Below are 15,398 nucleotides of genomic sequence, written 5' to 3'. Positions count from 1 at the left end.
ATTTCTGTACGGCCGGAACCGATTTCTGTACGGCCGGAACCGATTTCTGTACGGCCGGAACCGATTTCTGTACGGCCGGAACCGATTTCTGTACGGCCGGAACCGATATCGGGTTTCCAACCTGCCCATTCTGACGAGTATAAAACTCAAACAGCTTCAGGTTCTTTGGTAGAAACGATAGTTTCACATAAAGGTGGACAGAAAATATTGATAAGTATAAAAATACGATTAAAAAAATGTTTGCAACTCATTTCCAGCCTTTAAATTTTATGGTTTTCATCGTATTTTCAGATCTGTTGATATTTGTTATGCAGCTCTCACACTCAGTTTTTGCTGTTTTCACACATAAATAATTTTATATTTATTGTTTTTACATTAAGTCTGAATTCTTATGATCAGAAACTTGATAAACTCCCATCACTAGTTTCTGGTCAGGCTGCAAAATATTCGATAATGTTGATTTAAAAATTAACATTTCATTGTTTCCAATTAAAGCAACAAAGTTTACATTTTTTACCAGATTAATATTTTACGCTGCATTCTGTGCCTGAATGATGGAGTTTATTCATAATTGCGTATAAATAGGAGATTTTTCTTCTATTTTTTTTCACAGGATTTAAAACAGGAGAAGCTAAAAATGCAGCTTCAGTTCAGGGTAGAAAATATTTACAATGAATATTTTTCATCTTAAAATGATAAATATTTTTATCTTTTAAACAGTTTTTGGTTTAATTACAGCTTTAAGTGAGTTTCTCTTTCAGAGTGTTTTATAATCTGCATTCTCCAGTTAAATTACTTAATTATGACGACAATTATCCAATTTATGCATCAAAGCATCTTTTTTAAAGTTTGACCTGACTTTTATTGATTCTGAACCTGATTGGTGCATCTCGGGTCGCTGCAGCGTGGGAACGCGTCGTCAGAACGGACCAATCACACAGACAGAAGAGTTGGGAAGCTTCAGCAGAAACAACCAATCAGAGCAAAGGGGCGGGGCTAAGCTGCTGCTGTGTCAGAGGACTTACAGGTATGGAGCGGCTCAGGTAACGTCCTGAGGGGCCCTTCATGGCGCTGTAGGGCCCATGGCCCCTGAAGGCACTGACGTCCTGATGCTGCGGCCTCATATAACCCTTGACCGCAGGGGGCGCCGCGGAGCCGCCGTACAAGGTACTGTTGTTGTTGACCTCGTGCTGCGCGCCGCGAGGCCCGCCGCTGTAGCCGGGCGAAGGGGCCGAGGGGGCGGGGCTTACAGAGATAGAGGAGGAAGAGGAGGGAGGAAGAGAGGAGAAGGGGGTCTTCTCATCCTCCTCGGCGTCGGCGGCGTAGAGATCTCCGAGGGAGCTGGCCAGGCGCGAGCCGAAAGCTGAGCTGAGGTCAGCAGATACAAAACATCAACAGGCAGGTCATGTGACACAAACACACCTGGACAGGAGACAACGAGGGGTGCTGCTCATGACCTCTGACCCCATGAGAATCTGTCAGTTCGGTAAACCGACGTTCCTACGGCTGTTCCAGTCACCGCCAGCAGGTGGTGCTACTGCTTCACTTACTGGAGTTTAACCTGAAATTCTACCAAATATTTTTACTTAAACCAAACTGAAGCCAACGCCGGTCGACTAGGAAAAGGTTTGGTGTTAAAAAATATCCAGACACTCATTCAAAAATTCAGTTTTTGTTTCAACAGATTCCCTGCTTCTGGTTGTTTATGGTACTCCTTTCAAAAATCGATTCAAAAATCTAGCAACTTAAAAAAATTGACGAGCAACAAATTTAGCAACATTTTTAAAAAGCAACATGTAAGAAATCTGGAGACGATTAAAACTGATGAGCAAAAAACAACTGAGACTTTTTTTTAAAAAAAGTCACACTTAACAAATCCAGCGAGTTTTTTTTGTTTTTTTTTTTAAATTGACGAGCGAATTTAAAAAAGCGATTATGGAAAACTCTGTAAACGCTTAAAGTTGTTCCCTCAGAGTGTCTGAGGGGGAAAGTTTCATTCCCAACCCAGCTGAGAGTCATGAACGCTGACCGAGCTGCACCGCTGCAACCAGGAGGAAAATTCAACTGCAGTAGCCACTGACTCACCAACGGAGGGCAGCACTGAGACCGTTTGGGTCAAATACTGCAGAACAAATTTACATGAAAACAGAACCATCACTTTATAGTTCATCTGCAATAAAACACTGACTTGGGGTTTAGCTGCTGTTTAAATTTCCAACCGTTTAAATGACTTCCTGTTCACAGAGATCAGCAGGAAGAGAAGAAGAAGAAGACGCCTGATGAAGAGCAGCAGGATGTAATAAACAGGGTGAGATGGAAGGAGTGACATAAAGAGGAGGAGGATGAGGAAGAGGAGCGGAGGAGTAAAGCATGATGAAGAGCAGCAGGAGGTTCTGACCTTCGGATGTTTGACATCGGCGATAGCGAGTTCCTCCCGATCCTCTTGGCAGCAGGAGAAGTAGAGGATGCTGGGAGTTTGGAGGGCTTGAGGATCGAGGCGGGACTTTGACTGCTCCCTTTTGATAACCTGGAAGCAAATAAAGATAAGATGATGATCAATACTTGTATGTATTATTGATTCCAGCAACCAGACCGGTCGGGTGGCGGTCGTACCGGAGCGGCGGTGAGCTGGGCCGATGGTGGCTCTTAGACTCCTCAAATCTGCAACCAAACAGAACCGTCAGTTTACAAAACCACCGATAATTATTACTGCACGGATCCGCGCCTGTTAGCCGCCAGCGGTAGCGACGTGCTGCTGCAGGCGCCATGTCTACGCATCGAGTAACTTCCATAAAACCAGGCCGCTCTGATGCAGGACGACACTAATCCGTCACAAAATGTTCATATCGCCTTTATTTCTATAAAATATTATTTTAATTAAAATGACTGATGTTTTGATGCATAAAATGTGTTTATAAATCTGTAACAGTTTAGTTTCTGTCCAGATGCACGAGAGGACTAAAGGGATTTATCTTTCATATTGGTCAATAATTTTACTTCGGCTCTTACACTTTATAAAATATTTTATTGTGTTTGATAATTGTTATGAATATAAACGAGGCCAGAGACCAGTTCCTGTCTCTGGCGGCTGCAGAGCTCAGGCTGCTGTAGACCCACCAGGTCTCATGTTGTTTTATTAAAAAAACTTTTCCAACACAAAGAACGGAGCATTCACTTCGTTTCTGTTTTCAGGTTTGATGTTCATTTTACGATTATTGATAAGTTGATCGTCTGAACGCGAGCGGAGGTTGATTAGCTAATGTAAACACCTGCTCTGTGCAGGTGTGTGTGTGTGTGTGTGTGTGTGTGTCGCCGTGTTAGTGCCAACTGAACCGAAACACACCAAACTGCAGCACATCATCATGTTAAGGTTGTCATAGTCAAGCTAGCATAACTGAGCTACGCTCATCTTTCTCCATCGTTTTAAAATTGAACTTTTTCCTGACTTGTGTAATGTGGACCTGGCTGGTCGTAATGTGATGATGTGATTGTGTCGTCTTAATGTGCACGATGAGCAGCGCGACGTCCAATCTAGTGACGGGTCGATGCAGAAAGGATTTCATCTAAAAGCAGCTTAACGAACCCCGGCCTGGGGTCAAAGTTCAGTCCTGTACCTCACAGCTCCTCCGCTCACAGATGGGCGAGGGTGGCGGCGGCTCTTCAGGGCTCGGAGTTTGTCGCCCTGCGTAAGACCCGAACCGTCTGTAATGTCACCCTGCAGGAGAAAACAAGCGCTCCTGTGAGGCGACGGGTGAAACGGGAAACGGGTGGAGAACACAAAATAATAAAAATGTTTTTACCAGAGCAGGACTGGAGTTCTGTTTATTGATTCTGCTGACCAACAAAGATCTGGATATTTCTGTAGATAAGCTGCAATATTCACAGTTTCTGCTGGAAATGCACCAATCCAATACCAATATCTGTATCGATCCCGAAACTGAAAACAATTCTAAGTCGGGCCTGATCGGATCTACCCAATCTATTTCACATCACACGTCCTCATTTATTTTACATTTCATTTAAAATTCCTAACTGAACCATCTGAAGGTTTGGAAGTTTTTTAAAGAAAATCAACCTGCTGTTTGTCAGATTCAGTTTATTTGACTTTGGCTGATCTGCTCCTAATGTCACTGACTGAGCAAATTAAAGTTGTTTCTACATGTTTGATCAGCTGCTGAAGCTGCTGATGGGTTTAACTGAGCTGTACTGGTGCAGAGTTATCAGATACATTTGTAATTCTATTAATTTATACATAAAATAGAAACGATTTCAGTTAATTCAGCTGGTTTTCTGTACTTGATCGGCCGATACCAAACCTCAGATATCGGAAGTGTGGAAAGTTGATCGGTGCATCGATGGTTTCTGAGCATTTCTGACAAAATATTCTGCAGAAATCTTTTTGGAGGATTTTGGCTCACCTGTATCCTGCCTGATTAAAATCAGAATCGGATCTGGTATGAAAACAATGTGATTCTAAAGCCGTACGGCCCGGTCCGGCCCGGCCCGCTCCGGCGCCGAGCGTTTTAGCCCAGAGTGAACGTAGCATCTGCTGGGTTAGCAGCAGCAGTTAGCTGGTGTGGAAGACGAACGTCGTCCAGACAAACGGCCATAAATATGCACAATGGATGCAAGAAGGAAAAAAGCTGGCTAGTTAGCTGGTGTATGCTAGCAGCTACTTACCAGTAGCCTCAACTGCCTCGAGTCACAAAGTTCAATGAGGATGTCTGTGGGCGACTGAAACTTTTGCCTGACAGAAAAGTCCTGCGAGGAAAAGAACCTAGATAGAGTATAAGAGATGAAATGGTCCTGCTACGACAAAGATTAAAGGATCTAAGGCCAACTTTTATGTTTTAAAGGAAATTTAAGGCATTTCAAGGCGTTTATTTGAGAAACCTGAACTTTTTAAGGATGCGCGGACACTCTGGATGTAAGGTGCAACACAACGTGTCGACTTTTACTTAAAAACTGCTTTATTATTTAAAATTATTTTAAAAATCTTTAAACAGTTTATCAAGCTTGGCTAAATTTTCAGTTTCTTTTGTTATTTTTTCCAAAGGACCCCTGAAGAAATTTACTCTTTAAAAACAGTTTTGGCCTAATCGCTGCTGTCAATATGAACCTTTTTTGAGTCTGTGTACTCCAGTTAGCAATTAATCGATTACTCAACTAGCTGACGATTATTTCAATAAATCGATTAATCACGTTTCATCCGATTAATCGTTTCAGGCCCAACCTGGCGGGTCTGGAGCGATGAACCAAAACAGGTTTAGGTTTTCCGTCGATGGAACGGTTTGTGTGTCTAACCTCCTGCAGACGTTCGGCGCTCGCCGATCGGAGGAAGTTGGCGTTGTGGGCGGAGCTTAGCGACAGCTCGTCCAGGCCGCTGATGAGATGCGCCGTCTTGTCCTCTATTCTTCCCTTCAGAGTGTGCTGGCTTTGCAGCCACAGAGACGCCTGCTTGCTGTGGACACAGATCACACCTTCACTCAGGATGAGGTTTAAGAGACGACCTTACGACCTCCAGAAGACATTTTAAGGCTGTAAAATGCCAGAGGACCTCATGGACACGTCGTCCTTCCATTCATTTTCTCCAGGCTAAGCATTTAGCTAACAGCTCATTGTTGGAGCTAAAATGTAAATAAATGTTTTGGTTTAAGATGGAAGTATATTTACTTAATAAGTTCTGATGTAGCGAACGCTCCGATCCGCTGGTGAAACTGAGCTTAACCTGATTTATCAGATAAATTTCTACATTTATGTCTGTTTTAAGTAAATTCAGCTGCTTTCTTCTGTGATATTAAACCTCAGATATCAGGATCAGTAGTGAAAAAGTGGATCGGTGCATCGCTAGTTTCAAGCCGAACAGACTGACATCTGATTTCTACTGCACACCTGCAACTGGTGCAGAAACCAGGTCAAAGGTCACAGTGATCAGCCGGACAGGACAGAACGAACGATCTGATTTCTGTATCGGCTGTTTCCACCGTTCGCCGACACATTCTTCCTTTCTTACTGCTGCTCCTGCCAACATTCGAGAGGAAATGTTGCAGCAACCATCTTCCTGCAGGACTTCCTGTCTCTGTTCAGGGTCTTCATATCTGGAGGAATTTCTGTTCCGGAACATAAACCGGACCAGATTCTGATGCTTGTTGATGGAGGTTCTGGCTTCCCATAGCGAGGCAGAGATGTTATGTTAGCGACGCCAGCGGCTGCAATCAGGAGGTGAAGGTGCTGCAGATCAGCGTTCAGCTCTGTTTGTTTTCCTGATCTCACTTCTGCTCGTTACTTTCAGTTTCATCGCCTTCATGTGAGAAACGCTGCGACTCGTCAGCCAGGATGATGAACTTCATCATTATTAACGAGCTTTTAACGAGGAAGAGTCCGTCTTCCCTCTTCATCAGATTCTGCTCCAGTTCTCAGTCTGTCTTACATTCTGATCCAACTGAAACCAGTTAACACGTTTGTCTTTGGATCTAACTGGGTTCATGTGTGATCTGGAGATCAGTCAAAAATCACTTTATTCACTGCAAAAACATTAAATCTTAACAAGAATTTCTGTCTGGTTTCTAGTGCAAATATTTTAAAATACTTGAAATTAAACCAAAGTAACTTACAAGTAACTTTTCAGCAACAAATAAGAGCGTCTTTAAATATGGATGAAAAGTAGAAGGCAGATCACCGACGAGGCATTTTACCGTCATGTCATCAACGAAATCGGCAGAACTGGAGCAGCTGCTGAAAAGTTACATGTGAGGTCCAGTTCGCCGTCCGAACTAATTCGGTTCAGACGGCGAACCGGACCGATTCGGTTCGGACGACGAACCGGACCGGACCTCACTGAGATGAACGATAATGTTTTTGTTTTGGGATCATTTTCAGGTCATATATTAAACCAGGAAGACATTTTAAATATCCAAGATAAATAAACAAATCAAGAAAAACAACAAATAAAAGGAATCATAATGTTTCTGTAAACAAAAATGTCCTTCAAAATAAGAGCTGGCTGAGACCGAAACACCGACTGCAGACTTTTATCACCCAGATTTTGGCAGGAAGAGAGAAACGATAAACCTTGAGCTCATTTTAATTTATCATGTGATTAATTGATTTATTCCTCAATAATAAATATGATCATATTGATGATCATATCGATGATCATATTGATGATCATATCGATGATCATATTGAGGCTAAATCTGCACGATTCTCATTCTTTTGTGCATTTTGTCTCCTGGAAGCTGAAACTGAACAGGAACAAACCAGCAGAGACTCACTCTTCCAGGAAGTTCTGCTGCGGCCCGATGACAGAACCGGGCCTGCAGATCCGGATCCAGGCGATGGCCTCGGCGGCGGTGAAGCGGTAGTGTTTCATCAGGTAGCAGCCAATCAGAGTGCCCGTTCTGCCCAGACCGGCTGGCGGAGACAAACAGAAACAGCAGCAACAAACATGAGCCGTTTGGATCAGAACCGAGCTGCAGATCATCACCCAAAAGCAAAACACTGCTTCATCACACCGTCATGTCTGTGACCCGTTTCAGAACAAACCCGGTTTAATGTCAAACAGAACCAGAGCCAAAAACTAAAAGAGGTTTTTAAATTCATGGAGCTCCTCAGTCCATCCTGGACCTTCAGCTTCTGTTTTAAACATCACATTAACTGAGGTCACATCTGTTTGGGTTTCATTTCTCTTCCAGATCACATGAACTGTGTGGCAGCAGGAAGTAGGCCACGACAGGCTGCTGCAGGTTTCACAACTCAGATTTAAACCTTTTATAAACCTTTGTCAGACCATTATGAATTTATTTAAGGTTTATCTCCTTAGAAATGTATAAACTTCATCCGGCCAAGTGGTGATAAATTCACACTGTAATAGACACAGAAAGGCTAGTTAGCCAGCTAGCAACGTATGCTAGCAGCTCGTTAGCGGTAGCCTCAACCGCCTCTCAGACGTCTGAGGGCGACTCAAACTTGTAAAAAACGTGTCGCCCTGTAAAAGATCTCAAAAAGCTTCAAACCCCGATCGATCAAGAAACGACGTCACTGACATGTTTGGAAAGGATCCAGAGTCATTTCTGAGAATCATCCAGATCTGAAGCAAACGGAGCAGAAAAGGAGAAAACAGACACCAAACTCACTCAACAACAATATTATCGTTTATCGCAATAACTTCTGGGACAATCCAGCAAAGTTTGTTAGTGTGACGGGCCTGAGTGTTTGGAAGCCCAGCAGTTAACAACAATTAGCTTATTTTAGCCGAACTCGCCTGAAACAACCAGGGAGATGACCTGGATCACCAAGAACTGTTTCCACAGGGAAAACATCCATTATTCATCCATCTGGTAAAAACAACAGGAAGGTCAGCTGCCTGAACGGCCTAGTCCAAGGACAACTGGATGCCGAATAGCTGCGGTGGGAACTGATTCCTGGTCTCCAGCTGAGTCCTGGCAGTGGTGACAAGTTGTTATTGAAGGAAGAGGGGATGCGTAATCTTTAGAGTAATCTTCATTCATGCTGACTTTTCAAAACTGGAAACGTGAGCTCAGCATTTAAAACGTCCAGAAGAAACAAACTGTGAGCAAACGCACAGAATATGACTAAAAATATTTACATGAATGATTGTTTCGACCCAAACCGAAAGTTACACCTTAAAAGGTCACCAATGGCACCATGAAGGTTATTATTGCAGCTAAAATGGTCACTAATCAGGAAGCTAAGGCCATTAATGGGGTCAACAATGTCATTGAGACCAAAAAGGTCACCAACGGGGCCCATAAGGTCACCAACGGGGCCCATAAAGTTATTACTGGGCCAAAACGTTAGCAAGCGCTAGCTAAAAGAAACCATGTGCCATTTATTTCTACTTCCTGCCTCAGTATCCATGCTGAACAACGACCCAAAACCTTTCATGTCGTATTACTTCACTCGTTCTTTCTGTTCATCCTCACTCAGCTCAGCTAAGATCATTTTTCCCTCTGTCCTCATCCGACAAGCCTTTCCCAGGCGCAGCCCGCCCCCTGCTGGCTGCTCTGGGAACTACCGCTCCCAGTCAGGGGCCTACCTTTGCAGTGGACGGCCACGGCTCCTTGCGCGTTCTCACAGACGTGCAGGAAGCGGCGTACGATGGTGTCGTTGGGCGTGCTGCCGTCGATGAAGAAGAGGTCGTAGTGGTCGAAGCCGGCGTTGGTGAAGCGCTTTCCGTCGTAGATCTTCTTGTTCAGGCGGATGATGGTGGTCACGCCGTGCTTCCTGAAGTAGGGGAAGTAAGCCTCGGGCGCGTGCAGAGGGTAACCTGCAGGGGCAGAGCGTCGCTCTAACATATCGTCTCTCATTACGACTTTCTGAAATCATCTGGGAAACTTCAGCTGGGAGGAGCAGCAGTGGAAACTTTACTTTCCTCACTAATCTGGCGTCTCTGGAAGCTTTGGAATCTGAACCAGATCTGCTGCTTACGTTTCAGACAAACTCAGGAATTTACTTGTGCAACACAAGAGCGAGGTTATCCGGATGCAACAGAGGGAGGGAACATAAACACCGCCGGGCATCCTGGGAAAATCTAGACTGTTTAAACTAGGAAAGGTTTTTATAAATAAAACAGCTGCTGCAGGACGGAGTGAAACCAGACAATCTGCATGACAAAAGCAGTTTGTAACCGTCAGTGAAATAATACCGAGTGGAATAAAATGCTTTCTTGTGTTTTCCATGAAATACGAGAAGAAAACAGCTTAAATTTGTTCACGCACCGTTTTCTATCCTGGATTTGGGATGCGGTCCGCTGAAGGCCAGAAACTTTCCCGGGACGATCCAGTTCAGGTCTCCGTTCTCGACGCGCTGCAGACAGAGACGAGCCGACAACACAGACAGTTTACACGACTTCAGGCAGGGAAACATAAAACTGGAGCCTTTAACTAATTATTTAATTCAGGCTTGTTTTAATTTAGTCCTGCTAAGGTGAAACTACTCCGGTTCTCCAGAAGAGGGCACCGCAGTCCAGGTTTCCAACTTTATCTCATCCTGATGCAGAAAAGGAAAAACTGAAAACATCTTCAACACTCAGAGATGGTAAAACATCTGAGCACCTGATCAAGTTATCANCTGAGATGATCGATAATGTTTTTGTTTTGGGATCATTTTCAGGTCATATATTAAACCAGGAAGACATTTTAAATATCCAAGATAAATAAACAAATCAAGAAAAACAACAAATAAAAGGAATCATAATGTTTCTGTAAACAAAAATGTCCTTCAAAATAAGAGCTGGCTGAGACCGAAACACCGACTGCAGACTTTTATCACCCAGATTTTGGCAGGAAGAGAGAAACGATAAACCTTGAGCTCATTTTAATTTATCATGTGATTAATTGATTTATTCCTCAATAATAAATATGATCATATTGATGATCATATCGATGATCATATTGATGATCATATCGATGATCATATTGAGGCTAAATCTGCACGATTCTCATTCTTTTGTGCATTTTGTCTCCTGGAAGCTGAAACTGAACAGGAACAAACCAGCAGAGACTCACTCTTCCAGGAAGTTCTGCTGCGGCCCGATGACAGAACCGGGCCTGCAGATCCGGATCCAGGCGATGGCCTCCGCGGCGGTGAAGCGGTAGTGTTTCATCAGGTAGCAGCCAATCAGAGTGCCCGTTCTGCCCAGACCGGCTGGCGGAGACAAACAGAAACAGCAGCAACAAACATGAGCCGTTTGGATCAGAACCGAGCTGCAGATCATCACCCAAAAGCAAAACACTGCTTCATCACACCGTCATGTCTGTGACCCGTTTCAGAACAAACCCGGTTTAATGTCAAACAGAACCAGAGCCAAAAACTAAAAGAGGTTTTTAAATTCATGGAGCTCCTCAGTCCATCCTGGACCTTCAGCTTCTGTTTTAAACATCACATTAACTGAGGTCACATCTGTTTGGGTTTCATTTCTCTTCCAGATCACATGAACAGAACCTGTGTGACAGCAGGAAGTAGGCCACGACAGGCTGCTGCAGGTTTCACAACTCAGATTTAAACCTTTTATAAACCTTTGTCAGACCATTATGAATTTATTTAAGGCTCATCTCCATAGAAATGTATAAACTTCATCCGGCCAAGTGGTGATAAATTCACACTGTAATAGACACAGAAAGGCTAGTTAGCCAGCTAGCAACGTATGCTAGCAGCTCGTTAGCGGTAGCCTCAACCGCCTCTCAGACGTCTGAGGGCGACTCAAACTTGTAAAAAACGTGTCACCCTGTAAAAGATCTCAAAAAGCTTCAAACCCCGATCGATCAAGAAACGACGTCACTGACATGTTTGGAAAGGATCCAGAGTCATTTCTGAGAATCATCCAGATCTGAAGCAAACGGAGCAGAAAAGGAGAAAACAGACACCAAACTCACTCAACAACAATATTATCGTTTATCGCAATAACTTCTGGGACAATCCAGCAAAGTTTGTTAGTGTGACGGGCCTGAGTGTTTGGAAGCCCAGCAGTTAACAACAATTAGCTTATTTTAGCCGAACTCGCCTGAAACAACCAGGGAGATGACCTGGATCACCAAGAACTCTGTTTCCACAGGGAAAACATCCATTATTCATCCATCTGGTAAAAACAACAGGAAGGTCAGCTGCCTGAACGGCCTAGTCCAAGGACAACTGGATGCCGAATAGCTGCGGTGGGAACTGATTCCTGGTCTCCAGCTGAGTCCTGGCAGTGGTGACAAGTTGTTATTGAAGGAGGAAGAGAGGACGCGTAATCTTTAGAGTAATCTTCATTCATGCTGACTTTTCAAAACTGGAAACGTGAGCTCAGCATTTAAAACGTCCAGAAGAAACAAACTGTGAGCAAACGCACAGAATATGACTAAAAATATTTACATGAATGATTGTTTCGACCCAAACCGAAAGTTACACCTTAAAAGGTCACCAATGGCACCATGAAGGTTATTATTGCAGCTAAAATGGTCACTAATCAGGAAGCTAAGGCCATTAATGGGGTCAACAATGTCATTGAGACCAAAAAGGTCACCAACGGGGCCCATAAGGTCACCAACGGGGCCCATAAAGTTATTACTGGGCCAAAACGTTAGCAAGCGCTAGCTAAAAGAAACCATGTGCCATTTATTTCTACTTCCTGCCTCAGTATCCATGCTGAACGACGACCCAAAACCTTTCATGTCGTATTACTTCACTCGTTCTTTCTGTTCATCCTCACTCAGCTCAGCTAAGATCATTTTTCCCTCTGTCCTCATCCGACAAGCCTTTCCCAGGCGCAGCCCGCCCCCTGCTGGCTGCTCTGGGAACTACCGCTCCCAGTCAGGGGCCTACCTTTGCAGTGGACGGCCACGGCTCCTTGCGCGTTCTCACAGACGTGCAGGAAGCGGCGTACGATGGTGTCGTTGGGCGTGCTGCCGTCGATGAAGAAGAGGTCGTAGTGGTCGAAGCCGGCGTTGGTGAAGCGCTTTCCGTCGTAGATCTTCTTGTTCAGGCGGATGATGGTGGTCACGCCGTGCTTCCTGAAGTAGGGGAAGTAAGCCTCGGGCGCGTGCAGAGGGTAACCTGCAGGGGCAGAGCGTCGCTCTAACATATCGTCTCTCATTACGACTTTCTGAAATCATCTGGGAAACTTCAGCTGGGAGGAGCAGCAGTGGAAACTTTACTTTCCTCACTAATCTGGCGTCTCTGGAAGCTTTGGAATCTGAACCAGATCTGCTGCTTACGTTTCAGACAAACTCAGGAATTTACTTGTGCAACACAAGAGCGAGGTTAACCTGATTCAACAGAGGGAGGGAACATAAACACCGCCGGGCATCCTGGGAAAATCTAGACTGTTTAAACTAGGAAAGGTTTTTATAAATAAAACAGCTGCTGCAGGACGGAGTGAAACCAGACAATCTGCATGACAAAAGCAGTTTGTAACCGTCAGTGAAATAATACCGAGTGGAATAAAATGCTTTCTTGTGTTTTCCATGAAATACGAGAAGAAAGCAGCTTAAATTTGTTCACGCACCGTTTTCTATCCTGGATTTGGGATGCGGTCCGCTGAAGGCCAGAAACTTTCCCGGGACGATCCAGTTCAGGTCTCCGTTCTCGACGCGCTGCAGACAGAGACGAGCCGACAACACAGACAGTTTACACGACTTCAGGCAGGGAAACATAAAACTGGAGCCTTTAACTAATTATTTAATTCAGGCTTGTTTTAATTTAGTCCTGCTAAGGTGAAACTACTCCGGTTCTCCAGAAGAGGGCACCGCAGTCCAGGTTTCCAACTTTATCTCATCCTGATGCAGAAAAGGAAAAACTGAAAACGTCTTTAACACTCAGAGGCGGTAAAAGATCTGAGCACCTGATCAAGTTATCAGTCATTGAATATTTAAAATGACAAAATCAGATGTACCAAATTATAAAATTAAGGGGAAATTTTGGTATTTTAAAGACCAAAATGACAATAATAATAAAATAAAAAATAACTAAATCAGGCAGAAGAAAAATTTTCCAAATCAGTTTCATATAAAATCTTCAGAAACTTTAACAGAAACTGCAGGTCTGAGTCTGGTGAATTAAAACATGTTTGATTTTCATTCAGTGGGTAGAAAATCCAGAAGTTTAACTCAAGTAAAAGTAGAAATACTTCAAAATACAATTACTGAAGTAAAAGTACAAAGAACAGCAGCAAACACACAACTTTTGAAAAATGTTACTCAAGTAAATGTAACTAGTTACGACTCAACAGGAAACACTATTAATATAAAGACTGACATAACATGAAGGAGTCTTTATGTTTATGACTGATATGAAATGTTATTCTGAAAATAATGAAACTTTGAGTTAAGAGGTTCATTATTTACCAAATGAAACTTTATGAAAACACTCAAACTTTCATGGAGACTCCTTCCTGTATGGCGGAGTGATGTCAGTCTGGTCCTTCAAATTAAAAGTTCCCAGTTAACCCGTATTCAAACCATTAAAGCAGTGACTGGTCTTACTGGTTTTACCTCGTAGTGTTCGTATTCGTCCACATCAAACGTCTCAAAGTCAAAGAAGCCGTGCTGCAAAGCCTGGAAAACGACGGAAACCGTTTGTTTTTGTTAATTACAGGATAAATACAGATTCATTTCCTATGCTAAAGGTTACAGTCGGGTCATTTCCTCTCACTGCGGCGTTCGGTCCTGATAAAACCATTTAATCATCGTTAATATGCAGACGTACGGCGGCAGCAGTAAGTGCCGACCGGAGCTTGTCAGTCGCTGCTGATTTATTCTCCAGAATGTGAAAAAGCAGCAGACGGAAACGTGACGCAGCCCGACCTGCAGCAGCTCCGGGTGAGTCATCTCCCACTGCACCGTTTGGACTGCCGTTGGACTTTACATGCAGCGGGCTAACATGATAAAGGTCAGAGGTTACAGGAAGCGCCACTGGGAAAGAAAATGAACTTTGAACTTTGTTTCTTTCTGTCCTGTCAGGACGATGCCAGCTGTTTGCTGCCTCTGGTCACGGCGTTTGGGTCTGCCAGGCAGAATAATGAGTCCAGTTCTCCACCGTTTGCTGAATCATCGTTGTTCTTTTCTCCTTCTGAAAGCGTTTTTGGAGGTCAGACTCATGAAACCAGCGGTTCCACAGTCAGACGTCAAAGGCCGGCGTCCTGCAGCCGTCCACTCCAGCTCTGTTTAACCAGATTTAATCCAGTCCGTTTGGTTCGAAGGTCCGGTTTGTTTGGGGAGGATCTCTGGTCCTCCAAACCTCTGTCTGGGTTCGGTTGAATGAACTCTGGTTGTGGGCATTCTGGGTAAATACAACCAAAGCTAACATGTTAGCCTAGCGCTAGCAGCAGAAATGGCTCCTGGTCTTTAACCAAAGACTGAAGAGAAATCCTCCATCTGACGCCTCCATTTTAGTTTCTATTTTGTAAAGCAGGAAGTGGCGAGAAATCAAAAACTCCTCCTTCACCCGGTTCAGTGACGAATAAAAACGCCTTCTGATGCTTTTAGATGGTTTCAAGCAGATAATGAAGAATCACATTTAATAACAATATTTCAGGAAACGTGTAAAACATATGAGAGTTAATTACTGATATATAATCAGTGAGAAACAGATAAAGACGTTTGGGTCGAAGCCTTTGACCAGCAGGACTGGTGACTGAGGTCGAGATTGAAAAAAACCAAAAACAGGTGAAGTCCTTCAGAAATACTGAATTATTGATCAACCAGAACGATGCGAAGGTGGCAGGAAGTTAAAGAGCAGCAGCCAGATTTAAAGTCTTTTCTCTGCAGAGTCTGCAGCACCAGATCCCAGTGATCCCAGTTAAACCACAGGGTCTCTGCTGCACGTAATCACACTCAGCGGCGGATTATTCACACTTATGACCGATTAGCCACCGGCCTCTGATTGGCTGCCCTTCAGCG

At 43.9% G+C, this 15,398-nt stretch overlaps 1 protein-coding gene across 3 annotated transcripts in view; it reads right to left on the bottom strand.

Annotated features, from left to right (window-relative positions):
- The window catches only part of cdc14ab (cell division cycle 14Ab), a 30,179-nt gene that overhangs the window by 3,568 nt on the left and 11,213 nt on the right, over positions 1 to 15,398 (bottom strand). The window contains exons 7-16 of one of the 3 annotated variants that reach the window (XM_016680355.1): positions 13,992 to 14,054; positions 13,007 to 13,094; positions 12,325 to 12,555; positions 10,530 to 10,668; positions 5,305 to 5,461; positions 4,681 to 4,761; positions 3,615 to 3,715; positions 2,614 to 2,661; positions 2,399 to 2,527; positions 1,026 to 1,368 (exon numbers count right to left, since the gene is read on the bottom strand). In XM_016680355.1, the coding sequence (XP_016535841.1) occupies positions 1,026 to 1,368; positions 2,399 to 2,527; positions 2,614 to 2,661; positions 3,615 to 3,715; positions 4,681 to 4,761; positions 5,305 to 5,461; positions 10,530 to 10,668; positions 12,325 to 12,555; positions 13,007 to 13,094; positions 13,992 to 14,054 (1,380 nt within the window). The remainder of the gene's footprint in view (positions 1 to 1,025; positions 1,369 to 2,398; positions 2,528 to 2,613; positions 2,662 to 3,614; positions 3,716 to 4,680; positions 4,762 to 5,304; positions 5,462 to 10,529; positions 10,669 to 12,324; positions 12,556 to 13,006; positions 13,095 to 13,991; positions 14,055 to 15,398) is intronic. The other 2 variants (XM_007569434.2, XM_016680356.1) reach the window with 2 other exon arrangements.

This window comes from Poecilia formosa, unplaced genomic scaffold (assembly GCF_000485575.1).
Source record: "Poecilia formosa unplaced genomic scaffold, Poecilia_formosa-5.1.2 Scaffold240, whole genome shotgun sequence".
Taxonomy (NCBI): Eukaryota; Metazoa; Chordata; class Actinopteri; order Cyprinodontiformes; family Poeciliidae; genus Poecilia; species Poecilia formosa.
Note: the sequence above shows the minus strand (reverse complement) of the source record. Positions and strands in the feature narration are given on the sequence as shown.